Genomic DNA, 25,922 nt, shown 5'->3' with positions numbered 1-25,922 from the left:
CTCCCTCACTGGGCTTCCCTTCTGTTCGAAATCTTGGATTGTGGCTGCCTAAGGTCCTCTGGCTCAGACTGTAAAGCTTCTATCTGTAATGCGGGGCACCCGGGTTTGAGCCCTGGGTTGGGAAGATCCCCTGGAGAAGGAAATGGCAATCCACTCCAGTACTGTTGCCTGGAAAGTCCCATGGACAGAGGAGCCTGGTAGGCTACAGTCTAAAGGGTCGCAAAGAGTCGGACACGACTGAGCGACTTCACTCTCACTTTCAAGGACCTCCTTTAAACTGTGTTTAGCGTTTCTAGCTCCCAGTGGGCTGCCCTACAAGCTGCTTGCGTCTGTAACTGGAAGTGGGGATGCCCTGGGTGTCTTCTCTTATCTGAAGCCACGTGTAACAGTCACAGTAATTGTATTGATCATCTTTATTTGCTACTGGGGTAAACAAGAACCAGGGATCCTTGCCTAGTACCCACGGTTGTGTTTCTGATCAGAAGCCCCAGCTTGCCCGGGTTGTTTCAGTGCCATGTGAACTTGTGAAGAAGGTGGTGCAAGCGGCCCACATGGCCTGGGGACAGAGGAGTCGGTCAGGTCACTTCCCCTACCCCTGCCGGCCCAGGGCAGGCCCTGTGATGACGGGCTGCTGGGGGTGGAGAAGGCTGAGGAGGGAGGGGTTACATGACCTGTATTCTCTGACGTGGTCACATGTGGGTTTTCTTTTTCAGTTTGAAAAATTGACTGCGTTTAGTCTTGCCTCCAGTTTCATTTTAAGGTTGAAAATGAAAATTTTATTCTTAAAGTTGAGCACAGTGATTTTACAGTCTTTTGAAAGCAGTAGTTGAGGTATCAAAAAGACATCTCAGAGAACTCCAGTAGATAAAGCCAAAAAAAGAGAGTGTTCAGGGTGAACTGCGGGTGGGACCCCAAACTGTCCTCTGTCTCTCCCAGAGTCTGTAATCGCTGAGATAGTTGGATATAGGACCCCAAGCACCCCGGGGACTGAGGTCCTCAAGTGACAGCAGAGGTCTGGGCTGAGCCAGGAGCAGTGTGGCCTGTGCCCTGGCGAGTGGAGATCTGGGAGCGTGGGAGTGGGGCCAGGAGAGGGGGTGGGAGACTTGGAGGTGGAGGGAGGGGCAGCATCTGGCAGGGTCTGGGAGGTGCTGGCTGCCGCGGCTCGAGTCAGGGACACCCCGGACCTCCACCGTGCAGCCCCCACGGGGCAGAGTCGTCTGGTAGCCCAGGGTCGAAGTTAAGAGGGCGAGTTCGCAGCAGGTTGAATGAACCCCTGTATCCACTGTGGGTTCATTTTAGGTGTCTGGAGCGAGGTTGGTCAAGCCCTTGCTGAGCTCGAGTGAGGGAGTCAGTCAGGGAGGACTGAGCTCAGCGTGAGAGTGAGGGGCGGCTGGCGTGGTGAGTCCTCCTCAGCTGGGTGGGTTCTGGGGATGCCCTTGAGTTCAGGGGTACCCTTTCTGTAGCCTCACTGAAGGCTTGTTTGGGGGGTGGAGGGGGCAGAAGGCCACTTAGAAGACATGCTCATTCCTAGTGGTGGTGGTTTCTGAAGCAGTTTAAACTGTTCGGTCCGACTGTGACCAGTACCTTGCAGGGTCATGTTTGGCGGTGGGCCTGAGCTGTTGGCACGGCCTTCCCTCTCCCGTACCCCACACTCACCTGCCATCTGTTTGGCATTCCCTCCCCCGCTCTGCACCGTTGATGGTGGGCCCGAGCCCAGCCCCCTTGTTACCATGGAACCCCTTGTGACTGAGTGGGTTCTGGTTCCGTGCTCCTGGGAGACATGCTGGGGGCAGAGACTTCGTGCCATTTCTCCTTGAGACAGTGGTCCTGGTGGTCATAGTGTGAGAGCGGTGTGTGTGAGAGCAGTGTGTGTGTGAGAGCGGTGGTCATAGTGTGAGATCAGTGGTGATAGCTCAGGAGCTGAGGTATCCTACTGTGAAACAGCAGTTGCCCCGAGTGGGGGTCTGCCCCCATCCGTGAGGATGGGTCGCAGAAGGGCCCGCCTGTGGGCGTTATTCCAGTGCTTCAACCCCAAAGCAAAGGCGAAGACAAGGAAGAACTTGGCCTCGGACCGAGTCCTGGAAGCAGAGTGGCCTGAGGTGAGAGCAGTGGGGGGCTGGGCCCGTCAGATTGGCCCTCACCCGGCGAAGTGTTGGGGTTGTGTTTCCTTTTGTTAGCCTGGTTGTGGGCCCTGCCAGGCAGGGCGTTTGACCTTAGTGGGCAGGATCGACCCCAGCAGGTTGATCTTGTAAGAGGTTGTGCTGGTGCTGCGGTGCTGCGCAGAGGATGGGCGGGGGCCCCACAAGAAGGGAAACACTGGCTGGAGGAGTCTCTGGGCCACGTGGACTGAGCTAGAGAGCCAGTCCTTGAAGCAGAAAGGCAAGGCCCCTTAACGTCCCCTGCCTTACAAAGCACAGACCAGTGTGTCCAGGATTTTAATGACGGGTACCTACTGCTTGAAATTAAAAGACGCTTACTCCTTGGAAGGAAAGTTATGACCAACCTAGATAGTATATTAAGAAGCAGAGACAATACTTTGCCAACAAAGGTCCGTCTAGTCAAGGCTATGGTTTTTCCCGTGGTCATGTATGGATGTGAGAGTTGGACTGTGAAGAAAGCTGAGCGCTGAAGAATTGATGCTTTTGAACTGTGGTGCTGGAGAAGACTCTTGAGAGTCCCTTGGACTGCAAGGAGATCCAACCAGTCCATTCTAAAGGAGATCAGTCCTGGGTGTTCATTGGAAGGACTGATGCTAAAGCTGAAACTGCAATACTTTGGCCACCTCATGCGACGAGTTGACTCACTGGAAAAGACTCTGATGCTGGGAAAGGTTGGGGGCCGGAAGAAAAGGGGACGACCGAGAATGAGATGGCTGGATGGCATCACCGACTCTATGGACATGAGTTTGAGTGAACTCCGGGAGTTGGTGATGGACAGGGAGGCCTGGCGTGCTGTGATTCATGGGGTCACAGAGAGTCGGACACGACTAATGGCTGAACTGAACTGAACCTACTGCTTATAACATACACCCTCATAGCTTCACATGTCTACTCTATGCCTCTGACAAGTGTAGGGCACTGTTCTGGGTCCTGAATACTCAGTATGTAATAGGGGATATGTAGCCCAGGAGTTTCGTATCTGTGCCAAGAAAAACAGAAGAATGAATGATGCTGTGTGGTTCAATTTGAGCAAGTTCACCACGTGGACATCTCCGTGTGCACGCAAATTGTGGTAAAATACATATAACATGAATTTAACATTTTAACCAGTTTATTGAATGACTGTGTGACTTCACTAGAGTCAAGCTAACAGATGGCCTTGGGGTGCCATCAGCCTTTTTCCCAGAGGAACACTCCAAAGCCTGATGGCCTTGTAGACCTTGCCTTTCTTCCTCACTCTCCCCAGTGGTTCTAGGTCACTTGTCTGTGTGTCGTTTAAGAATCTCTTCATCCACTTTGTTGTTAGGTTTATGTTTAGGAACGTTTCTCAGATGTCCCTGGGTCTTGAGAAGGCAGGCTTGGATTCTGGGTTCTCCCTTGCTGCGTGCCGGCCAGGTCATGGTGGAGGCTGATGGCCGGTCTGAGTTGTGGTGGTCTGTGTGGTCTTGGGGTCAGCGGACCCCCTCTTCTCTGGGGGAGCAGGGAGATCCTTTGTGTGGAGTCTGGAGAGACTTGACAGGGTCAGTCTTCATTGTCTCGCTCTCTTTTTAACTTGTGTTTGCATTTAGTGACTCATTTAATTGTTTTCTAGAAGTTTCCGACTTCTACCAAGGAGGTAAATGTATATAGGAAGCAGCTCCTGGAAAGAGAAGCAGAACTCGCTGAGCTCAGAGCCGAAAGGAACAACACCAGGGTCAGTAGAGGGATTCTGATGTGTTGACATTTGCCCCGCGGCAGTTACCTCTGGGCTCTGTGCTGCTGACTTTAAACTCTGTCTGATTTTCAAGTCATTTTTCACATCGTCCCACTGAGCAGACTGGGGTGGATCAGTTCGTGGTTCTCATACCTTGCTTCAAATTTATGATGAGAGCTAATGTAATTTTATTACATTTGAGGGGGAGTTCTCTTCACTTACATTTTTGTCCATGCTACACTTTGTGTGGGATCTTAGTTCCCCGACCAGGGATTAAAACCCATGACCCCTGCAGAAGTGTGGAGTCTTAACTACTGGGCTACCTGGGAAGTCCACTCTAACTTGAGACTGAACTGGCGGGATTATGACATGCCTTAGCATGGTTTCGGTTTTAGAGTGAGGCTGAGAGGAGTTACCGGCCCTGAATGCAAGTATGAGGTTGAAGGTGCTCCTTTGGCCCCACCCTGCAGCTGCTGCTGGAGCACCTGGAGTACCTGGTTTCCCGGAATGTGCCATCCCTCCGGATGACGGCGGGCAAGCAGCAGGAGCAGCCCCCAGCCAGCATGACCAGCGAGTTGGAGGTGCTCAGGGCGCTGAAATTTCTTTTTGACCACCACAAGGCCCTGGATGAGAAGGTACCAGCCACCCAACCTCCTGAATTTGTACACTTTCTGCCTTGTTAGGTGGATGATGCATGTATTTATGTAACTAGTTGACTTTTGAGCTTCTTGAATTCTTGTAAATACATTTTTTCTGTAAGAAGTCAGAGTTTTATATGGTTAAAAAGCATTGCCTACGTATATGCTCAGTCATGTCTGTATCTTTGTGACCCTGTGGACTATAGCCCACCATGCTCCTCTCTTCATGGGGCTTCCCAGGCAAGAATACTGGAGTGGGTGGCCATCTTCTACTCCAGGGGATCTTCCCAACCCAGGGATCGAACCTGCCCTCTTGCGTTGGCAGGCGGATTCTTTACCACTGAGCCACCTGGGAAGCCCCCAGTGAAAAAGTATTAGTTGGCATAAATGTCTCAGGGTTTATTGTATTCTGTATATCAATTTGCAGTTAAAAACTGGGCAATATAATTAATTTAGGAAAACATTTTGTTCTCTCAAACTTAGAATTTAAAGCTGTTAACAAGCAGATTTTCTTGATGTTAAGATCAATGAGAGCCATTAAAGATATTCTGTTACAGTAGCCATGTATTAGAGTGAGTATAGAATGAGGAGTGCACTAACGTGTATACACACATCAACAGACAGTGACTCGACGCCTTGTATTTGAGTTCAGAGAGCGGTTAGGTATAGCACTCGAAAGGTGTCATTTGTTAGAAGAAGTATTAGGTGCTACACATAAAGAGGTAAGTTTGATCAGTCATCGTGTAATTTCAGTTAAAGGTTTGTCATTTGTATCCTTTCGTTTTAAAAATGTATGAAGGCTGTAGTGGTGGGAATCACATGCTATTTATCTTTCTGATTGAGGACCCGCCCACCTGGGGTATTTTAATGACTAGCAAACTAGACTTGTGGCTCAGAGCTGCAGGATCTCTTAAGCACCCCTTTGTCCAGGAGAAGACAAAGTCTGACTCTAATCACCCGGTTCTAATCGGGATGGACAAAATCACCAATGAACCATGTAGGTCTGAGCGGCCGTGAGGGTCCTGTGAACTCCCAGAGGTGCAGAAGGCAGTTTTGACCTCGCCGATTTCCTGGAAGTGCTGTGTCCCCTCCCTCCCAAAACAAGGCTGTCTAAGGCTTCCTTTCCCCCTCAGAGATCGTCTGATGGCTCTCTAAGCCACGAGCAAAACCTGGCTAAGATGAGTGAGCTCCAGGAAGTCATAGACAAGCAGTTGCGGGAGCAGAGCCAGATGAAAGAGCGCCTGGCAGCCCTCTCTGCCCACGTGAGAGAGCTGGAGGAGGACCTGGACACGGCCAGGAAGAAACTCCTCAAGTCTGAGGAAGTGAACATGAAACCGGAGCGGGATGTCCGTGAATTGAGTGACGGCGGCCGTGTCTGTTGCCCTGAGGTGGTTGTGGGTCCCTTGTTCTCCCGGTGATCTCAGCCCCGGGATGGCTGCACGAGTAAGAGCAGAGCTCTGGCGAGACCACGACAGGCTGTCTCCCCGCCTCTGTGTCGAGGTCTCTGGGGTAGAAGAGGCCTGATCCAGGCGGTCCGTTGGCAGTGGACCAACATGAGGGTAGCCCTTGTGCTGTGCTGCACCCTGGGTGTGGACTCCTCATTTCAACAAGTTCTAGGGGGCCCAGTGTGTTCCTTTTAAAACATTCATTTATCCATTCATTCATTTCTTGGCATGTAGTTGCTTTACACTGCTGGGTCAATTTCTGCTGTGCAGCAAACTGAATCAGTCATGTATATGTGTATATATATCTACGTATATCCCTGTTGTTTAGATTTCCTACCCATTTCCTTCACCACAGAGCACTGAGGAGCCTTCCCTGTGCTGTACACTAGGTCCTTACTTGCTGTTGACTTGATACGTAGTATCAGCAGTGTATACATGCCAGCCCCAGTCTCCCAGTTCACCCGCCCCCCAACCTGCCTGTCGAATGTATTCCTGACGATGCTGAGATTTCCTTCTGATTCGCTCTGCCGAGTCTGGTGACGTCTGTGGAGGCCATTCTCTCGGAGAGATGGGAGCATGCTGTGTGGGCTCTGCCGAGGCAGCTTGCCTGGCCATCTTCTCTGGTTTGCTGAGCTTCCGCTCCTTGACAGGGATGTGTAACAGTGATCCCGGCGGTCAGACCAGTCGAGTGGCACTTGCTCACCCTCAGGTCCTCAGGCCCGAGCTGTGTAACCGCGTAGACTCCTGATGTTTCTGGCAGTCGTGTCTGCTGGTGTCATGATTTATGAGAAACTACCTAACGGTCATTGTGAAAACAGAAGAGTGCTGGGGGTTCAGGCCTCCTCCTGTGAGCCTCACCTCTCCTCTGTATGCAGACAGACAGCCCCCACCCTGCCCCACCCCTCCCCCGTGACACCGTCTCAGACAGAGCCCCTCCAGCATGTGTTCCAGCAGGTGTACTTGTTTAGTAGCTTGGTGTGAGGAATTCTGTGTGAGAACTCAAAACAGAAATATTTGCACATGTTTGTATAACCTTCTCACACTACTCTTTGGCAACAGGAGGAGATTAGGTGACAGAGTTTAATACGTTGAGAATTCTGGAAAAAGTGTTTTTAAGACCTTTCACTTTTAATATTAGGACTTGGCCTACCTTGGTTACTTAGTGACCGCGGAGGGACCCGAAATGGATTTTGAGCTGGCAGACAGGAGTCGCACCAGCAGCAAGTTCTGGTCCTGGTTTGAGCATTTCATACATGTGGTTTAACTCTGCTTGAGAAGGCTGCCTCCAGTTGTGTTACACTTTGACTTCTGTTTCCACTCATTAATAGTCTTACTTTAATTTTGAGGAAATTGCATGAGATTTTTCCAACTTTTACCCGAGGAAACGAGCCTCAGAGCTCCCTCTTGGGTCTGTTGAAGGTCCCTCCCTGTTCTGCGTCAAGTCTGCCTGTATGGTGTAGCAGACAGAGGTCCTGACTTCATGCCAGATACCTTCCCTCCTGGAATTCTTGCAATAACAGGGTAGATTAGTATACTTTTTGTTTGCTGTTTGGATTTATTATATAGCAAAGAAGCTTGGTAAACCGATTAGTCGGGCAGAACATTCCGACAGATGGCTGCCCATCGTGGCAAATGTGACCTTTGAGGTAGGCGTGTTTTTGCTCACGTTCAAGAAAACTGCCACGTCTAGGAGTTTAATTTTGAGTACACTGACTTTATGTTTGATTTGAAACTTAGGATTTAGTCCAGCTTTGTTACTCTTAAGTGTATCGGAGTGTTCCATGATAACAACTTACCTTTTCTCCTCTGCAATGCCCGGTGTAGGCCATGGCCCAGAAGGACGACATGGAAAAGAGAATCATTACCCTAGAGAAACGCTCCCTCACCACACAGCGTGAAGCTGCCTATGTGCATGACTTCAATGATAAACTTGAAAATGAAATCGCAAATGAGGATTCTATGCATCGACAGGTAATGGCCTTTACTGTACTGTGTCTGACTTTTATAGTATTGAATTACTGAGGAGGGAAGGTAAAGACCTTTTCATGTGACCTCCCACGTTGGAAATCGAGTCCCCGTGTAAAGTTCTTATGACCCTAAAACATGTACATCATGTAAATTATGTACATCACGGTATATCATGGTAAATCATGGTAAATCATGATGTACATCATGGTAAATCAGCGTACTGGAAAGAAATACATTTTTTAAAAATTGGGGGTGACTGCAACTTGCAGGTTTGAATTATTTGGGACTTGGTTTAACCATTTTGTGGAATTCCTCTCCTGACTCCCTTGTTTTATTTGAACGTGAATCTGTTGGCTTGTTAGCGTTTTTACTGAAAGAGCAGAGAGCAGCAGGGAACTTCAGGGCAGTGGGCTAGCCTGTTGAGAACTGGGTCATTGTGACAAAAGGCAGGGTTAGAGCTCCGGTCTGATTAGGATTTGTCCTTCCTATGTTTTGATGAGCCTTACTCGCTCCTGTTCCCGTGTGGTCTCAGATAATCAGGACTTAACCAGGAAAACCAAATCTGGCTTCTCTCAAACAAAGTGAGTCGGGCCGGTGTGTGCCAACATGTATCATTGGCCCCACCACAAAAATAAAACACTAGAAAGTCATTGAAATGTATGAAGTGGAATGCATTACGATATACAAAATAGTGGCTGCAAAAGGCAGATCAGAAAATACTACGTACCATATGCTATTGTTTACTGAGGGTTTTAAAGCCTCACGTGTCAGCACTGTCCCCACCATGCCTGTGTTCCTGGGCCTGGACTGCAGAGCCTCAGACGTGGGCTCCCAGGGGGCAGTGGTTCTGACTCCCATGGTGAGACCCACGGTGAGGCGCCCTCCCCGCTTAGGCAGAGAGCTCAATGTCTCCCAATCAGGGGTGCACTTCCTTACTTTCAGAACAGCTGCTCAGAGGCTGTTGAGCTTGGGATGCTGTTTATGATTAAGCCAGTTCAAAGTAAACTTTTGTTTTGCTTTAAAAATATTTGAATGCCGATGCCGTACTGTGGAAGCTGTGAGAGGTTTTGTTTCCTTGGGCTCAAAAATCACTGCAGACTGTGACTACAGCCATGAGATTTAAAAATGCTTACTCCTTCGAAAGCTATGACAAACCTAGACAGCATATTGAGAAGTAGAGACATCACTTTGCCGACAAAGGTCCGTATAGTCAAAGCTATCGTTTTTCCAGTAGTTACGTATGGGTGTGAAAATTGGACCATAAAGAAGGCTGAGCATTGAAGAACTGATGCTTTCGAACTGTGTTGCTGGAGAAGACTTTAACAGAAAATAAAACAGTGTCAGACTTTGTTTTTTTGGTCTCCAAAATCACTCCAGATGCTGATTGCAGCCATGAAATTAAAAGACGCTTACTCCTTGGAAGGAAAGTTATGATCAACCTTGATAATATATTAAAAAGCAGAGACATTACTTTGCCAACAAAGGTCCGTCTAGTCAAGGCTATGGTTTTTCCCATGGTCATGTATGGATGTGAGGGTTGGACTGTGAAGAAAGCTGATCGCCGAAGAATTGATGCTTTTGAACTGTGGTGCTGGAGAAGACTCATGAGAGACCCTTGTACCGCAAGGAGATCCAACCAGTCCATTCTGGGGGAGATCGATCCTGGGTGTTCATTGGAAGGACTGATGCTAAAGCTGAAGCTGCAATACTTTGGCCACCTCATGCGACGAGTTGACTCACTGGAAAAGACTCTGATGCTGGGAAAGATTGGGGGCGGGAGGAGAAGGGGACGACCGAGATGAGATGGCTTGATGGCATCACCGACTCTATGGACATGAGTTTGAGTGAACTCCGGGAGTTGGTGATGGACAGGGAGGCCTGACGTGCTGTGATTCATGGGGTCGCGGAGAGTCAGACACGACTGAGCGACTGAACTGAACTGAACCTGTTTTTTAATTTTTTAAGGTGGGAAATTTCAAACATGCACAAAAGTGGTATAATCATATACCACTTCTATAATATAGTATAATAAATGCCCATGACCGAGCAATTAGCCTCAGCAATTTCTAACACAGGGCCAGTCTCAAATAGATCATTCTTTTGTCTTCTCTCCATTTTTTTTTATATAGTAGGTCCTAAAACAGCTTTTTAAACCACGAGCTTGATGCTCATTTTATAAAACACAGACTTGCCAACTTTGTTATTACATTTAAAAATTGCTTGAGGTAATTATTTCCAGTTTTTTAAAATGAATTTTCATATTGGAAAAGACCCTGATGCTGGGAAAGATTGAAGGCAGGAAGAGAGTGGGTGACAGAGGATGAGATGGTTGGACGGCATCACCAACTCAATGGACATGAGTTTGAGCAAGTTCTGGGAGTTGGTGATGGACAGGGAAGCCTGGCGTGCTGTGATTCATGGGGTCGCACAGTCAGACACGACTGAGCAAGTGAACTGAACTGAATATGAATTATCATTGGGAGAAAAACTATGGCCAAGCTAGACAGCATATTAAAAAGCAGAGACATTACTTTGCCACCAAAGGAACACCTAGTTACAGCTATGGTTTTTCCAGTCGTCATGTATGGATGTGAGAGTTGGACCGTAAAGAAGCTGAGCACCAAAGAATCGATGCTTCTGAACTGAGGTGTTGGAGAAGAATCTTGGGAGTCCCCTGGACTGCATGGAGATCAATCAATCCTAAAGGAAATCAGTCCTGAATATGCATTGGAAGGACTGATGCTGAGGCTGAAGGTTCAGTACTTTGGCCACCTGATGCAAAGAACTGACAGATTGGAAAAGACCCTGATGCTAGGAAAGATCGAAGGCAGGAGGAGAAGGTGCGACAGAGGACGAGACGGTTGGATGGCATCACTGACCCGATGGACGTGAGATTGAGCAACTTCTGGGAGATAGTGAAGGACAGGGAAGCCTGGCATGCTGCAGTCCATGGGGTCACAAAGAGTCAGACACGCCTGAACAACAGCAATCATTACAAAGAATTTAAGTGATGTTGCATGTAAAGAAAAATATGTGAACGGCTATCTCCACTGGCTTTTTTCCCAAAATGAATTTTCTCACCTTTTGCTTTATAACTTGAATTCATTTTACCCCCTTAAACCAGACTCAAGCTTCTGTTTATGTACTGGGAATTTTCTCTACCAACGTGTGTGTAAGCTGATCCCCTTTAAAGTCTGCTTGTTTCTGAGTGTAAATTTGCTTGCTCCCCGAGCTCCTCCAACAGGTAATGGCTGGTGACACTAAGGTCCCCCAGGTGCTCAGCCAAAGAGAAGCATTGGGAGTGACCTTTGACAAGTGAAGTCCCTGCCTCTCTCTGCCCCTGCCCGTCTGCTCTGGGGATGCTCAAGAGCCCACCAGAGGTGGCCGTGGGAGGGGACCGCCTCGAGAACCAGCGCACAGGCTGCTCACGTCACGGCTCCCCGGTGCTTTTATTTATTTATTTATTTATTGGTAATTAATTTATTTTTTATTGGAGGCAAATTATTTTACAATATTATATTGGTTGGTTTTGCCATACATTGACATGAATTCGCCCCGGGTTTGCACAAGTTCCCCCTCCTGAACCCCGGTCCCACCTCCCTCCTCCCTTTATCCTCCCTCTGGGTAATCCCCGCATGCCAGCCCCGAGCATCCTATAACATGCATTGACCCTGAACTAGTGATTCGTATCACATATAACAACATACGTGTTTCAATGCCATTCTCCCAAATCATCCCACCCTCACCCTCTCCCATAGAGTCCCAAAGACTGTTCTATACATCTGTATCTCTTTTGCTGTCTCGTATACAGGTTATCATTTGCATCTTTCTAAATTCCATATATATGCGTTAATATACTGTATTGGTATTTTTCTTTCTGGCTTACTTCACTCTGTATAATAGGCTCCAGTTTCATCCACCTCATTAGAACTGATTCAAATGTATTCTTTTTAATGGCTGAATAATACTCCATTGTGTATATGTACCAAAGCTTTCTTATCCATTCGTCTGCAGATGGACATCTAGGTTGCTTCCATGTCCGGGCTATTATAAACAGTGCTGCAATGAACATTGGAGTACATGTGTCTCTTTCAATTCTGGTTTCCTCAGTGTGTATGCCCAGGAGTGCGATTGCTGGATCATATGGCAGTTCTATTTCCAGTTTTTTGAGGAATCTCCACACTGTTCTCCACAGTGTCTGTACTAGTTTGCATTCCCACCAACAGTGTAAGAGGGTTCCTTTCTCTCCACATCCTCTCCAGATTTATTGCATGTAGACTTTTGGATAGCAGCCATTCTGACTGGTGTGAAATGGTATCTCATTGTGGTTTTGATTTGCATCTCTCTGATTATGAGGGATGTTGAGCATTTTTTCATGTGTTTTTTAGCAATCTTTATGTCTTCTTTGGAGAAATGTCTGTTTAGTTCTTTGGCCCATTTTTTGATTGGGTCATTTATTTTTGTGAAATTGAGCTGCAGGAGCTGCTTGTATATTTTGGAGATTAATCCTTTATCAGTTGCTTCATTTGCTATTATTTTCTCCCATTCTGAAGGCTGTCTTTTCACCTTACTTATAGTTTCCTTTGCTGTGCAGAAGCTTTTGATTATAATTAGGTCCCATTTGTTTATTTTTGCTTTTATTTCCAATATTCTGGGAGGTGGGTCATGGAGGATCCTGCTGTGATTTATGTCGGAGAGTGTTTTGCCTACGTTCTCCTCTAGGAGTTTTATAGTTTCTGGTCTTACATTTAGCGCTCTAATCCATTTTGAGTTTATTTTTGTGTATGGTGTTAGGAAGTGTTCTAGTTTCATTCTTTTACAAGTGGCTGACCAGTTTTCCCAGCACCACTTGTTAAAGAGACTGTCTTTTCTCCATTTTATATTCTTGCCTCCTTTGTCAAAGATGAGGTGTCCATAGGGGCGTGGATTTATCTCTGGGCTTTCTATTTTGTTCCATTGATCTATATTTCTGTCTTTATGCCAGTACCATACTGTCTTGATGACTGTGGCTTTGTAGTAGAGTCTGAAGTCCGGCAGGTTAATTCCCACAGTTCCATTTTTCTTCCTCAAGATTGCTTTGGGTATTCGAGATTTTTTGTATTTCCATACAAATTGTGAGATTATTTGTTCTAGTTCTGTGAAAAATATCGTTGGTAGCGTGATAGGGATTGCATTGAATGTATAAATTACTTTGGGTAGTATACTCATTTTTACAATATTTATTTTTCCAATCCACGAACATGGTATATTTCTCCATCTATTAGTGTCATCTTTGATTGCTTTCAGTAGCATTTTATAGTTTTCTATGTACAAGTCTTTTGTTTCCTTAGGTAGATATATTCCTAAGTATTTAATTCTTTTCGTTGCAACAGTGAATGGAATAGTTTCCTTAATTTCTCTTTCTATTTTCTCATTATTAGTGTATAGGAATGCAAGGGATTTCTGTGTGTTGATTTTATATCCTGCAACGTTACTGTAATCATTGTTTAGCTCTAGTAGTTTTCTGGTAGAGTCTCTAGGGTTTTCTGTGTAGAGGATCATGTCATCAGTGAACAGTGATAGTTTTACTTCTTCTTTTCGAATTTGTATTCTTTTTATGTCTTTTTCTGCTCTGATTGCTGTGGCCAAAACTTCCAGGACTATGTTGAATGGTAGTGGTGAGAGTGGGCACCCTTGTCTTGTTCCTGACTTTAGGGGAAATGCTTTCAGTTTTTCACCATTGAGGATAATGTTTGCTGTGGGTTTGTCATATATAGCTTTTATTATGTTGAGGTATGTCCCTTCTATTCCTACTTTCTGGAGGGTTTTTATCATAAATGGATGTTGAATTTTGTCGAAGGCTTTCTCTGCATCTATTGAGATAATCATATGATTTTTATTTTTCAGTTTGTTAATGTGGTGTATTACGCTGATTGATTTGCGGATATTGAAGAAAACTTGCATTCCTGGGATAAAGCCCACTTGGTCATGATGTATGATCTTCATAATGTGCTGTTGGATTCTGATTGCTAGAATTTTGTTAAGGATTTTTGCATCTATGTTCATCAGTGATATTGGCCTGTAGTTTTCTTTTTTTGTGGGGTCTTTACCAGGTTTTGGGATTAGGGTGATGTTGGCCTCATAGAATGAGTTTGGAAGTTTCCCTTCCTCTGCTATTTTCTGGAAGAGTTTGAGTAGAATAGGTGTTAGCTCTTCTTTAAATTTTTGGTAGAATTCGGCAGTGAAGCCGTCTGGACCTGGGCTTTTGTTTGCTGGAAGATTCCTGATTACAGCCTCTAGTTCCGTGCTTGTGATGGGTCTGTTCAGATTTTCTATTTCTTCCTGGTTCAGTTTTGGAAAGTTGTACTTTTCTAGGAATTTGTCCATTTCTTCCAGGTTATTCATTTTATTGCCATATAATTGCTGATAGTATTCTCTAATAATCCTTTGTATTTCTGTGTTGTCAGTTGTGATCTCTCCATTTTCATTTCTAATTTTATTGATTTGGTTCTTCTCCCTTTGTTTCTTGATAAGTCTGGCTAGTGGTTTGTCAATTTTATTTACCTTCTCAAGGAACCAGCTTTTGGCTTTGTTGATTTTTGCTATGGTCTCTTTTGTTTCTTTTGCATTTATCTCTGCCCTAATTTTTACAATTTCTTTCCTTCTACTGACCCTGGGGTTCTTCATTTCTTCCTTTTCTAGTTCTTTAGATGTAGAGTTAGGTTAATCAGTTGACTTTTTTCTTGTTTCTTGATGTGTGCCTGTATTGCTATGAACTTCCCCCTTAGCACTGCTTTTACAGTGTCCCAGAGGTTTTGGGTTGTTGTGTTTTCATTTTCATTCATTTCTATGCATATTTTGATTTCTCTTTTGATTTCTTCTATGATTTGTTCATTATTCAGCAGCGTGTTGTTCAGCCTCCATATTTTGGCATTTTTAATAGTTTTTCTCACGTAATTGAGATCTAATCTTACTGCATTGTGGTCAGAAAAGATGCTTGGAATGATTTCAACTTTTTTGAATTTACCAAAGCTAGATTTATGGCCCAGGATGTGATCTATCCTGGAAAAGGTTCCATGTGCTCTTGAGAAAAAGGTGAAATTCATTGTTTTGGGGTGAAATGTCCTATAGATATCTATTAGGTCTAACTGGTCTATTGTATCATTTAAAGTTTGTGTTTCCTTGTTAATTTTCTGTTTAGTTGATCTATCCATAGATGTAAGTGGGGTATTAAAATCTCCCACTATTATTGCATTATTGTTAATTTCCCCTTTCATACTTGTTAGTAATTGTCTTAAATATTGTGGTGCTCCTATGTTGGGTGCATAAATATCTATAATTGTTATATCTTTATCTTGGATTGATCCTTTGATCATTATGTAGTTTCCTTTTTTGTCTCTTTTCACAGCCTTTGTTTTAAATTCTATTTTATCTGATATGAGTATTGCTACTCCTGCTTTCTATTGGTCTCTATTAGAATGGAATATCTTTTTCCAGCCCTTTACTTTCAGTCTGTATGTGTCCCTCGTTTTGAGGTGGGTCTCTTGCAGACAACATATATGGGGGTCTTGTTTTTGTATCCATTCAGCCAGCCTTTGTCTTATGGTTGGGACATTTAACCCATTTACGTTTAAGGTAATTATTGATAAGTACGATCCTGTAGCCATTTTCTTTATTGCTTTGGGTTCGAGTTTATACACCCTTTCTGTGTTTCCTGTCTAGAAAATATCCTTTAGCATTTGTTGGAGAGCTGGTTTGGTAATGCTGAATTCTCTCAGCTTTTGCTTGTCTGTAAAGCTTTTGATTTCTCCTTCATATTTGAATGAGATCCTTGCTGGGTACAGTAGTCTGGGCTGTAGGTTATTTTCTTTCATCACTTTAAGTATGTCTTGCCATTCCCTCCTGGCCTAAAGAGTTTCTGTTGAAAGATCAGCTGTTATCCTTATGGGAATCCCCTTGTGTGTTATTTGCTGTTTTTTCCCTTGCTGCTTTTAATATTTGTTCTTTGTGTTTGATCTTTGTTAATTGGATTAATATGTGTCTTGGAGTATTTCGCCTTGGGTTTATCCTGTTGGGGACTCTCTGGGTTTCTTCGACTTGGGTGATTATTTCTTTCCCTATTTTAGGGAAGTTTTCAACTATTATCTCCTCAAGTATTCTTTCATGGTCTTTCTTTTTGTCTTCTTCTTCTGGGATTCCTATGATTCGAATGTTGGAGCGTTTAACATTGTCCCAGAGGTCTCTAATATTGTTCTCATTTCTTTTAATTTGTTTTTCTTTTTTCCTCTCTGTTTCTTTTATTTCTACAATTCTATCTTCTAGCTCGCTTATCCTGTCTTCTGCCTCTGTTATTCTACTGTTTGTTCCCTCCAGAGTGTTTCTGATCTCATCTATTGCATTATTCATTGTATATTGATTCTTTTTTATTTCCTCTAAGTCCTTATTAAACCTTTCTTCCATCTTCTCAATCCTTTTCTCCAGGTTATTTATCTGTAACTCCATTTTGCTTTCAAGATTTTGAATCATTTTCACCACCAAAATTCGAAATTCTTTGTTGGGTAGATTCCCTATATCTTCCTCTTTTGTTTGTGTTGGTAGGCATTTATCTTGTTCCTTTACTTGCTGGGTATTTCTCTGCCTCTTCATCTTGCTTATAATGCTTTGCTTGGGGTGGCCTTTCCCTCTTCTGGCCGTTTGTGGATTTCTCTTTATTATGTAGTTTCCTCACTGTGTGTGTGGTTGGACAGGTGACTTGTCAAGGTTTCCTGGTTATGGAAGCTTGTGTCGGTGTTCTGGTGGGTGGAGCTGGATTTGTTCTCTCTGGAGTGCAATGAAGTGTCCAGTAATGAGTTATGAGATGTCAGTGGGTTTGGAGTGACTTTGGGCAGCCTGTATATTGAAGTTCAGGGCTAGTTTCCTGTGTTACTGGAGAATTTGCGTGGTATGTCTTGCTCTGGAACTTGTTGACCCTTGGGTGGTGCTTGGTTTTAGTGTAGGTATGGAGACGTTTGATGAGCTCCTATCGATTAATGTTCCCTGGAGTCAGGAGTTCTCTGGTGTTCTCAGGATTCGGGCTTAAGCCTCTTGCCTCTGGTTTTTGGTCTTATTCTTGGAGTAGCCTCTAGACGTCTCTATCTGTCATTTCCAAGGTGGTTCCCTCTGTTTTAGCTTCTGTTTGCTGGTCTCTTCAGTGTCTAATTTCCGCCCTGATATTAGGGGGTGGGTGGACACTTTTTAAGACTCAGTTGTTCAGTCCTGTTCTGGGAAGGGAGGAACGCTTCAGACGAATATCTCTGGCATCTGTGGGGAGTGCTCGCAGCGTCTCGGCCACACTGGGTTTGCCCCCGCTCACAGCACGTATGCTGTCCCAGTCTACACTGCACAGGCTCTAGGTTGCTCTGCCGGGAACTGTCCGAGGCCAGCGCCGGGTTGTATGCACTTCCCAGGTCTGAGCGGCTCAAGTTCAGGTTCTCAGGTACTCCAGAAAGGCGCAGACTTGGTTGGGCCTGCGTTTTGTGCCTTCCCTGGTCCGAGCAGCTCAGTGGACCAGGTGTTTGGCGAGCGCGGTCTCTGCGACTTATCGCCTCCCCAGTCCCCGCCACTCAGTTTTCTGGGTGTAAAACCGGCGCACCTTCTCAAGGGGATATCGACCGGCCCGAGCCCAAGAAGTCTTGACTAGCAAGAAGCCTGTCTGCAGTTTGTATCAGATGCCTTTCTGGGGCTGCGGTTGCCCGCTCCAGCTCTGGCTGTGCTCCCTGCCTGTCTCGGCAGGGGATGGGGGATGGGCCGACCGCAGCCGGCTCACTCTGCTCAGTCCTTTATTCTGTGAGTGGGGCTGGCCGAGTCTTAGGTTAGAGCTTTCCGCCTTTTCGTGGGGAAGCTGTCCCACAGTCTGCTTTGCTCTCCCCAGTTCTCTCAAAATGTTCTCGCGGCATTCAAGCCCAGTCCTCTCTCTAAGTTCAGCTAGCTCCTCCCTGCCCAGCTCCCACTTGCTAATGGCATAAGCAGGCGTCTGCGCTGCTTCTCTGCTGGGAGTTACCGTTTGGCGGGTAATCTGTGGGTTTTCAAAAAATCTTAAAAAAAAAAGAGCGTTATGTGGCCCTCTGAGCTTCCAAGGCTCGCCACAGATTCGCCATTGAGAGTGTTTCCCGGTGTTTGGAAACTTCTCTCTTTTTCAAACCTCCCTTCCCGGAACGGAGCTCCATCCTTACTTCTTTTGTCTCACTTTTTATCTTTTATGTTTTTTCCTACCTCCTTTCGAAGACAATGGGCTGCTTTTCTGGGTGCCTGACGTCCTCTGCCAGCATTTAGAAGTTGTTTTGTGGACTTTACTCTGCGTTCAAATGTTCTTTTGATGAATTTGTGGGGGAGAGAGTGGTCTCGCCGTCCTATTCCTCCGCCATCTTGTTCCTTCTCCCCTCCCCTGTGCTTTTAAAAGAAGGACCGTACTTTGCTCTTGAAGTTCATGAGTTTTTGTTTTTCCTCTTGTAGGCAAGGCAGGGAGATGACGTGAAGGAAGAACACAATAAGAGAATGGATGATCTGGAGGATAAGGTGAGCCAGTCCCATGGCCCCTTTACAAAGAGGCACATCTGGCATGGCCTGTCCCGGCTTGGTCTGTGTATGGGGAAAAGCTCCAGGGCAGGAGTTGGAAAACTGTTCCCAAGAGTGCCCCAGAGTGAATGTCTTTACTGGTTACGAATAATTGAGTAGCAGCATTTCATGCTGGTCAATAAGCATGACAGCATCCACAGGCAGTGTGTAAAGGAACAGACGTAGACGTGTGCCCATAACCCTTACAGAAAGCATCAGTAAGCCGGATCCCCCGATGGCCCCAGTGTTAGCAGCCGCCGTGCTCTAGCTTTCTTCTCGGTCCACACTCACCCCTTCGTTTCTTTCTTAGAAGTTTATTTCTGGGGCTTTGCTGGCAGTCCAGGGGTTGAGAGCCCCCGGGGAGCTGCCCTGCGGGGCGGGGCACACCGCCTGCTTGCAGAGAGCTGGAGACCAGGCAGGGAGGAGTACAGTAGAGGCCGCTCCCAGGGAACTTTCAGAGACCCGCAGCTGGCGCTGCAGGGAGCCCTGGAGGAGGAATCTGCTGGTTCCCGTTGTGTGATTTGAAGGCGCAGGAAGGGAGAAGATGTGCTGATCGGGCTGATGGGGGTGAACCCATAGACAGCTGGTTCGCTGGAGCAGAGCAGGAATGATGGCAGGTGGTCCTGGAGCCAGCGAAGGGGGTGGCCCTGCCCTGGGGAGGGGTCGTGACGAAGACAGGGGACGAGGGCACTGGCTCCTGGGGACAGGCAAGCCAGCATCTCGAGGCTGCCCCTCAGTTGCTTTGAGGTCATGTCTGGGAAAAGAAGGCAGGACCTGGGTGACAGTGGGGCAGGGAGGACATTTGCGGAGAGAAGGGTGTGAGGTGTGAGAGTGGGAGGGCAGCATGGGGCCCTGCAGGCACTCTCCCGTGCGTCTCTGATGACAGAGCCTCCCTTGCAGTGCGAGGGGCTGCCACCCAGAACAGCCGAGGGCCTGTGCCCTGAGAGGAGAGCTGTGGTGGGGCTGGCCCTCCTGTCCCCTGGCTGTCCCTGCTCGCTCTTGTCTGTGGGTGTTCAGACCAGCCTGGAAAATGGAGGACTGGGAACCTGCGAGGGTGTCCCTCCTCAGTGAACCAGTACAAGTGATGACAGCTGAGGTGGACCCAGCGGCTGCGGAGCTGAAGGATTGCTTTTCCTTATTTTCCTTCAGCCTGGCTGATGGGGGCATGGATGTATTTTTTTAATGTTTGGTTTTTGTCTCTGACTCCATCAGCCCTCCCTTGTGAATAACCTCATAGGATTGCCTTCTGTCCATGCTAAGAGCTGAGTGTCACTAGGCCATATGGGAACTGAATTCTCCTCCTGCCCGTTTCTTAGTACTGCTCGCTTAAGAGATGGCAGTGTCTCCTAAGCATGACCCATTTATCCTCAGTCAGGGTTTCCATGTAAAATTGTGTTCAGTTCCTGATAGACTTGAGCTTCCCTGAATGTCGCTGACGAGACGTGGTCCTCTCGTGCCCAGGTGCAGACCCTGAAGGAACAGGGCTGGGATAGCGTGCAGCAAGCCAGCATGCTGGCCAACATGGCCCAGGCGTTCGAGAGTGACGAGGGCGTGTCTGATGGCAAGGGTGACGGGGTCACCCTCTTCAGCTCGGCCACTCAGCTGTCGCCCAGCAGGCAGAACGATGCTGAGACTCCGACTGTGATGCTTCAGGGGCAGCTGGACACCATCATCGAAGAGATCCGGTGGGTGAGCCTGATGCCAGCTCCCCGGAAACTCGGTTTCTCTGGGGAACTGTCTTCTCCTTAGAGAAGTCTGAGTGTTCCATAGTAAGAAAACTGACTTCAGGTCTGCCTCAAGAATTTTCAGTTCCAAGATTGCCCTTGATTCTAGAGCTCAGTCAGCCAGGGCGTTCTGTCCACAGTGTGGTGTCAGCACTCTGTGGGGGGCATTGTGGGGTGTCCCCCCTCAGCTCTGAGCCCCAAAGTGGGTGAGGTGCTGAGGCGGTGTCCCCTGCAGCCCGTGCACCCTCCAGCACTAAGGGCGTGCCCTCCTGTGTCGCTCAGAGCCTCCCACGTTCTGGTGAAAAGCCGCCTGGATCAGAAAAGCTGGGGTTTTGTGGTTAGCAAATTCCCACTCAGATCTGCATTTTCCCTTTTAACTTAATACCGTGTGAAGATTGGCATGTTGGAAGACAGTGGTCCAAGGACATGTGTTTGAGTTTTACTCATCTCATCAGTAGATTTAAGAAGTTTTCTTTAGACAACGTTTTGGCAGTTATAGCAATTTACAAAAGGGGACAGAATCCAAAGGCCCGCCTAGTGGTGAGCAGGGGGCCTTGGGCCTGGGTACAGCTGGGTGGCTGGGGGCCCCGAGGCCTGCCTGGTGCCACACCCGCACAGCGGTTCCCCTGTCCCTAGTCCACGTTCAGAGTGGCTGCAGGCCGGCGACCCTGCACAGGACCTGGCAGAGCTGCTGCTCAGATTGTTCTCGTCACGTCAGCTGAGGCCGAGGTGCCCGTCCCTGTCAGCCGAGCGTGGGGGGACTGGGGGAAAGGCAGGGGATGGATGGGACAACCAGCAAATGCAGGTTGTGCCACCTCACTTTTGACGCCATAGACGGACTGCATTGTAGGCCGTGTTTGAGCACAGACGAGCTCAGAAAGATTGTCTTTCCCCATCCCCGCAGGAAATATGGAATGGTTATATATTAATATTCTTATTTTTACAGCAAGTTGTCAGGTAAAAGTGATTTTTCCTTATACAACAAGTTGACTTGATGTAATGGTAAATTCTGTCCATCAACTTATCAACAGTGAAAAACTTTCAAGATGTATAAGTAGAAGTGAAACTGGAGAGTTTAGTTCCTGTAAGAATCTTATATTTTAATTTGAAAATCATTTTATTTGCATAATCGAGTATTTAAACTGCTGTATAACATCCTCCATGACACACTAGGGGAGAAGAGCAGTAACCATGAATTCTAGATTAATAGGGCACATTGACATGAATCCAGAAACTCACATAAAGCTGGGGGAGAACTACATCAAGTGATGCGTTTGTACATATACAACCTCAAAAAAAAAAAAAAAATCAACTCAGCACTTCATCTGGTCTGGGGACTTGTATTTAGAAACTCCAGCTTGTTCGTGAATCTCTGTTTTGACTGTACAGAGTTCCCGATTCCCAGTGGAAAAGACTTGAGGCACTGACGTGCATCTCTGCCCTGAGAGCAGGGAAAAGGTAGAAGTTGTCAACTTCAGGTATCTCCTCACAGGGAGAGAGTCGCCATCCAGGCCCCGTCAGAATGTTAGAGTAAATAAGTGCAATCAAACGTGAATGATCAGGGGCCACTTTGTAAGACTCAGTGCTAGTTACTCTAAGTTTGAGAATATTCAAAAGAGGGAAAGTTGAACCTTTTTGCTGAGATGTTAATTGAGCAACTGTTCCTGGAATTTGCTAATTGTGACGCAGAATGCCAGCCCAAATGTGTTGTCGAGACACACTCCCCTGCTGACAAAGGCACGTGACGGGTTTTATTCTATTTTAGGTTGATCGAAGAGAACACGGAGCAGTCGGCTGAGGAGACTGAGAGCAGTGTGGGCAGCGGGAGCTTAGGCAACCTCCGTCATTTTATTTATTTTTTATTTATTTATTTATTTTTTCAGCTTGTCAAATTTATATTTTATTAAAGGGATGTCTATGTGTCCTGTCAATGGCTTTATGTCTTCTTTCAGTGTAATTATTTATTTATTATTATTATTCTTTTTGGAGGCTAATTACTTTACAATACTATATTGGTTGGTTTTGCCATACATGCTCCCTCAACCTGTATCCCGCCTCCTCGCTTGCCAGCTCCTGCTCGCCCAGCAGTGGGCGCTCCAAGCCCCAAAGGAGGTGGCACAGCCCGCCGCAGGAAGTAGACAAGCTGGGCATCACGACTGGGATATGTGTCTGCCTCCTCCCTGCCGCGTCCCTCCCCCAGCACACTGGTTTTCTTTTGTTTGTTTGTTTTTTCTCTTTTTACCCAGAAGAAAATCAGGTACATTTGCTACGCTCAGAGGTCTAAGATTTTTTAAAACTGCCTAGTCTTTAATCATTCCATAACGGCACCGTGACAAATTCAGTTCAGTTCAGTTCTGGACCACTGGCTTAGCACGTCATCGTGAACTCAGCCAGAGCCTGCCTCTGTAACATTGGGCCTGGCCTGTGCTGGGCACAGCAGCTGCAGGGAAGTTTCTGTTCTCAGGGAGCAGACAGCTTCATGAAAGTAACCATAGGCAGCTCTCATGGCGTGTGAAAACCGTGCCGCACAATTTCCACTGGGGATGCCTGGCTGCAGGGTGCAGGCCATGCGGTGGGGACAAAACCCAAGAATCTCAACTGGTCTGCTTGCTGATGGGCCTGGCCGTGCGCTCAGGCCAGCTCTACGTGTGAAACTGGGTTAAAAGCCGGGGGCCCCAGGGAAGAAGTCGGGCTTCCTCACTCTTCCGAGTCTAAAAACAGGATGACGTCCTAGGGCTTTTGTTGACAGAGTGTGTGGCTCTAAATCACATGTCCCAGCTTGCTTCCATGTTTAGCTTAGGTTTTGTGAGTGCATTGCTCTTTACCCCATGAAATCACGTGTACAACACTCTGCCTTGTAACTGCACTTGCATTATCACTGTTTCCGTTACCACCCATTTCATGTTAGCTATGTTGTTAGTCAGCATATAATTAAAATCACTGTGAATCATTTTAGCGGCATGTGAAGTGGTAACTAGTCCATGTTGTGGTCTTTTGACACGCTGTTTTTATAATTTGCATCATTGACTAAGTAGTTGAAATTTAAATTCTTTGACGATTTCTCTGTGGTTTCATGCTTGATTTCTTTCCGAGTATTTGTAAAAGAACAGTTCTGTGTATGTTTTCCTTGCTGTTGGCCTTCTCTGATGGTGTGTCTGCTTTTGTCATTGGTTTTGATTTCCTGTCTCATCCTGCTGTCTGCTTAGTCGTTGTCAGTCAGGCAACGGTCAATCAGTCGTTGTCAATCAGCTGTCGTTTGCCCATCCGTCTCCCCTCCCCCGTCCTCCCACTTGCTCTGGTCATACCAGTGCTGTGGTCCACAGTGTGTGTCCCCTTAGTAGGGTTTGTGCTTCGTCTTCATGTCTCATTAAATGGTGTGTTTCCCCCATAGCAGTAAGTTTGAATTAGCGTATCACTAAGCAGTTACAGGAGAAGGCAATGGCACCCCCACTCCAGTACTCTCGCCTGGAAAATCCCATGGACGGAGGAGCCTGGTAGGCTTCAGTCCATGGGGTCGCGAAGAGTCAGACACGACTGAGCGACTTCACTTTCCGTTTTCACTTCCATGCACTGGAGAAGGAAATGGCAACCCACTCCAGTGTTCTTGCCTGGAGAATCCCAGGGACGGGGGAGCCTGGTGGGCTGCCATCTATGGGGTCGCACAGAGGGGACACGACTGAAGCGACTTAGCAGCAGCAGCAGCATGCAGTTATAAGCATAATGTAGATGGATCCTAAACTACATAACGTGTGTAATCATAAATGAGATGATCCCTACATAAAGAAATGACCCTCTTAAGTGTAGATTTAATGGACTTTTGACACAATATCCTTTCTGTGTAGGTGCTTGTATTTAAGACTCTCAATGTCATCAGCTTTTGCACAGTTAATGTCTCTCTTAGACTTTAAAAAAGTATCTTCTATGGTTAATGACTGCACCTGCTATTATGCTAGTTTTCATTCTTACATATTTTCACAGGGAACCTGCTTTAATGAATTTAGTTTGAGAAGTTTTAAATCAAATTCTTTGTAAGGATTTTACATAAATATCCAATAAGTGGTCAGATTTCTTCAATGTTGAAATAGGTATTATGGTAACTTCCTCATCAGTTAAATTACTAATTTAATGTTTAACATTTGTTTTTTTTGAGAGAAACTAATTTATAGAGAAATTTGGCTGAGAATAGACAACTGTTAAGGCCCTTTATTGTACAGAATGCTGTGCTTTATTAAATCACGATATTGTAATGGAATTGTATCGTCTGAGTAATAATTGATAGTGTTTCTCTAGTAAATCTTCAATAGCTTATTTAATTTCTGTGGTCAAAAATATGTTCTGTTTCCAGTTACATGTTCTCTAAATCTTCATCCCACTTATATGTTTGCAGTCTTTTTTGCTTTACTGTCTTTGCCTATACTGATTCTTGAATTTTTAGCTTCAGAGTCACAATAAATCTGGTTTCTTTTCATTTCTTTGCATGCATCTATCAACCTAGTGATTTAAGGAAGCATCGTTGAAAGGTAAACTCCTTAGAACTTTAGCATGCCTTTGTTTCTCTGTGAAGTGTTAAATAGTCCTTATCGTTTAACGTGAATGAACACTATGTGGTTATGTACTGGTGAATAATTGATGTTTTAATGGAAGTAACGAAGCTCACCTACCACTTAAAATATGCTGATGGTTCTGTTGGAAATAGGTCATTTGTTGGGACAATTGTAACAGTTTGCTTTCTCCCACTTGTTTGCCTTCTAATCATCTCATGCTTATTTATAATAGACATAGTATCATTGGTTATTTTTAAAGTTTTCTTTACTTATATTTTTTGCCATGCTGCACAGCTTATGGGATCTTAGTTCCGCAACCAGGGATCAGACCAGTGTCCCGGCAGTGAAAGTGCCAAGTCCTAACCTCTGACCACCATGGAATTTACACTCAGTGTTTTCTTAAAAGTCACGACTGTTAGATTTTCTTAAAAGACATAGATGTTAGATTTGCGGGAAGCCAATTTACTGACGGTGGGTAGCAGTGTGCAGGAGACTCTGTGCACCGGGCACCGTGTCAAGTGCTTTCCAAGTCTGTCATCTCATCCCACAGACACCCAGGTGAGGTCTAGGCTGCTGTTATCCCCATTCAGCAGACATGGACACTGAGGCTGAGAGAGCCCAGGCTCACACACACAGCAGAGCGGTGCGGACTGGTCTGATCAGAGCCTGGACGTGTACCCGTGGTGCCGTCCAGCTCTCTTTCCTCCTGAGGCTCTCGTGTCCATCACGGCATCCCCGATGGAGGGAGCATCAGGAGGGAGCTCGGTGCCGCTCCCCTCGGGTCACTTGGATGAGCCCCTGTTGTTGGGATCCAGTGCCCCGAGGGTTAGCCTTCCTTGTCCCTCTCCCGCTCCCAGCCCGCTGACCGAGGACTCCTGGGGCCTTCCCGCAGGACTCGGGCAGCCGCACTCTGGTTCAGGCAGCTCAGTGCCCGGGAGCCCTCCTGCTGGGCACAGCAGGGCAGCGCCGTCACCCTGGGGTTGGTGGCCGGGGTGTGCCGCTCTGTCAAACCTCAACATGGATCAGCCGTAGACACCCATATGTCCCCTCCCTTTTGAACCTAACTCAAATCTCCCTCCCCATTCCACTGCTCTAGGTTGATACAAGATCATCTGTTAGTGAGACCTAGGGGTGCTTTATGGCAACCACAGTGAGCGAATTACACTCGAACTGTGTGTA

General features: G+C 46.4%; 1 protein-coding gene across 1 annotated transcript; it reads left to right on the top strand.

Moving 5' to 3' along the window:
• The first annotated feature begins 1,760 nt into the window (after positions 1 to 1,760).
• Positions 1,761 to 22,851, top strand: LOC148775529 (liprin-alpha-1-like). Its single transcript, XM_088843608.1, has 11 exons — positions 1,761 to 2,099; positions 3,751 to 3,852; positions 4,323 to 4,487; positions 5,624 to 5,836; positions 6,653 to 6,661; positions 7,760 to 7,906; positions 18,374 to 18,436; positions 19,937 to 20,164; positions 20,836 to 20,951; positions 21,965 to 22,032; positions 22,757 to 22,851. The coding sequence occupies exons 1-11, from the start codon at positions 1,983 to 1,985 to the stop codon at positions 22,849 to 22,851; spliced, it is 1,323 nt and encodes a 440-aa protein (XP_088699734.1). The 5' UTR covers positions 1,761 to 1,982.
• The last annotated feature ends 3,071 nt before the right edge of the window (positions 22,852 to 25,922 follow it).

The sequence above is a fragment of the Moschus berezovskii genome, chromosome 14, assembly GCF_049115385.1.
Source record: "Moschus berezovskii isolate FMDL1 chromosome 14, NW_MosBer_1.0, whole genome shotgun sequence".
NCBI classification, from domain to species: domain Eukaryota; kingdom Metazoa; phylum Chordata; class Mammalia; order Artiodactyla; family Moschidae; genus Moschus; species Moschus berezovskii.
The sequence above is the reverse complement of the archived record's forward strand: the minus strand, read 5'-3'. Positions and strand labels throughout refer to the sequence as shown.

What these genes read in the sequence shown, in the direction of transcription:
- LOC148775529 (XM_088843608.1), top strand. Translation starts at nt 1,983, where the DNA reads ATGGGTCGCAGAAGGGCCCGCCTGTGGGCGTTATTCCAGTGCTTCAAC. An exon ending in TGGAAGCAGAGTGGCCTGAG is followed by an intron (nt 2,100 to 3,750) that starts GTGAGAGCAGTG and finishes ATTGTTTTCTAG; the next exon opens with AAGTTTCCGACTTCTACCAA. An exon ending in TCATCGAAGAGATCCGGTGG is followed by an intron (nt 20,165 to 20,835) that starts GTGAGCCTGATG and finishes CCCTGTCCCTAG; the next exon opens with TCCACGTTCAGAGTGGCTGC.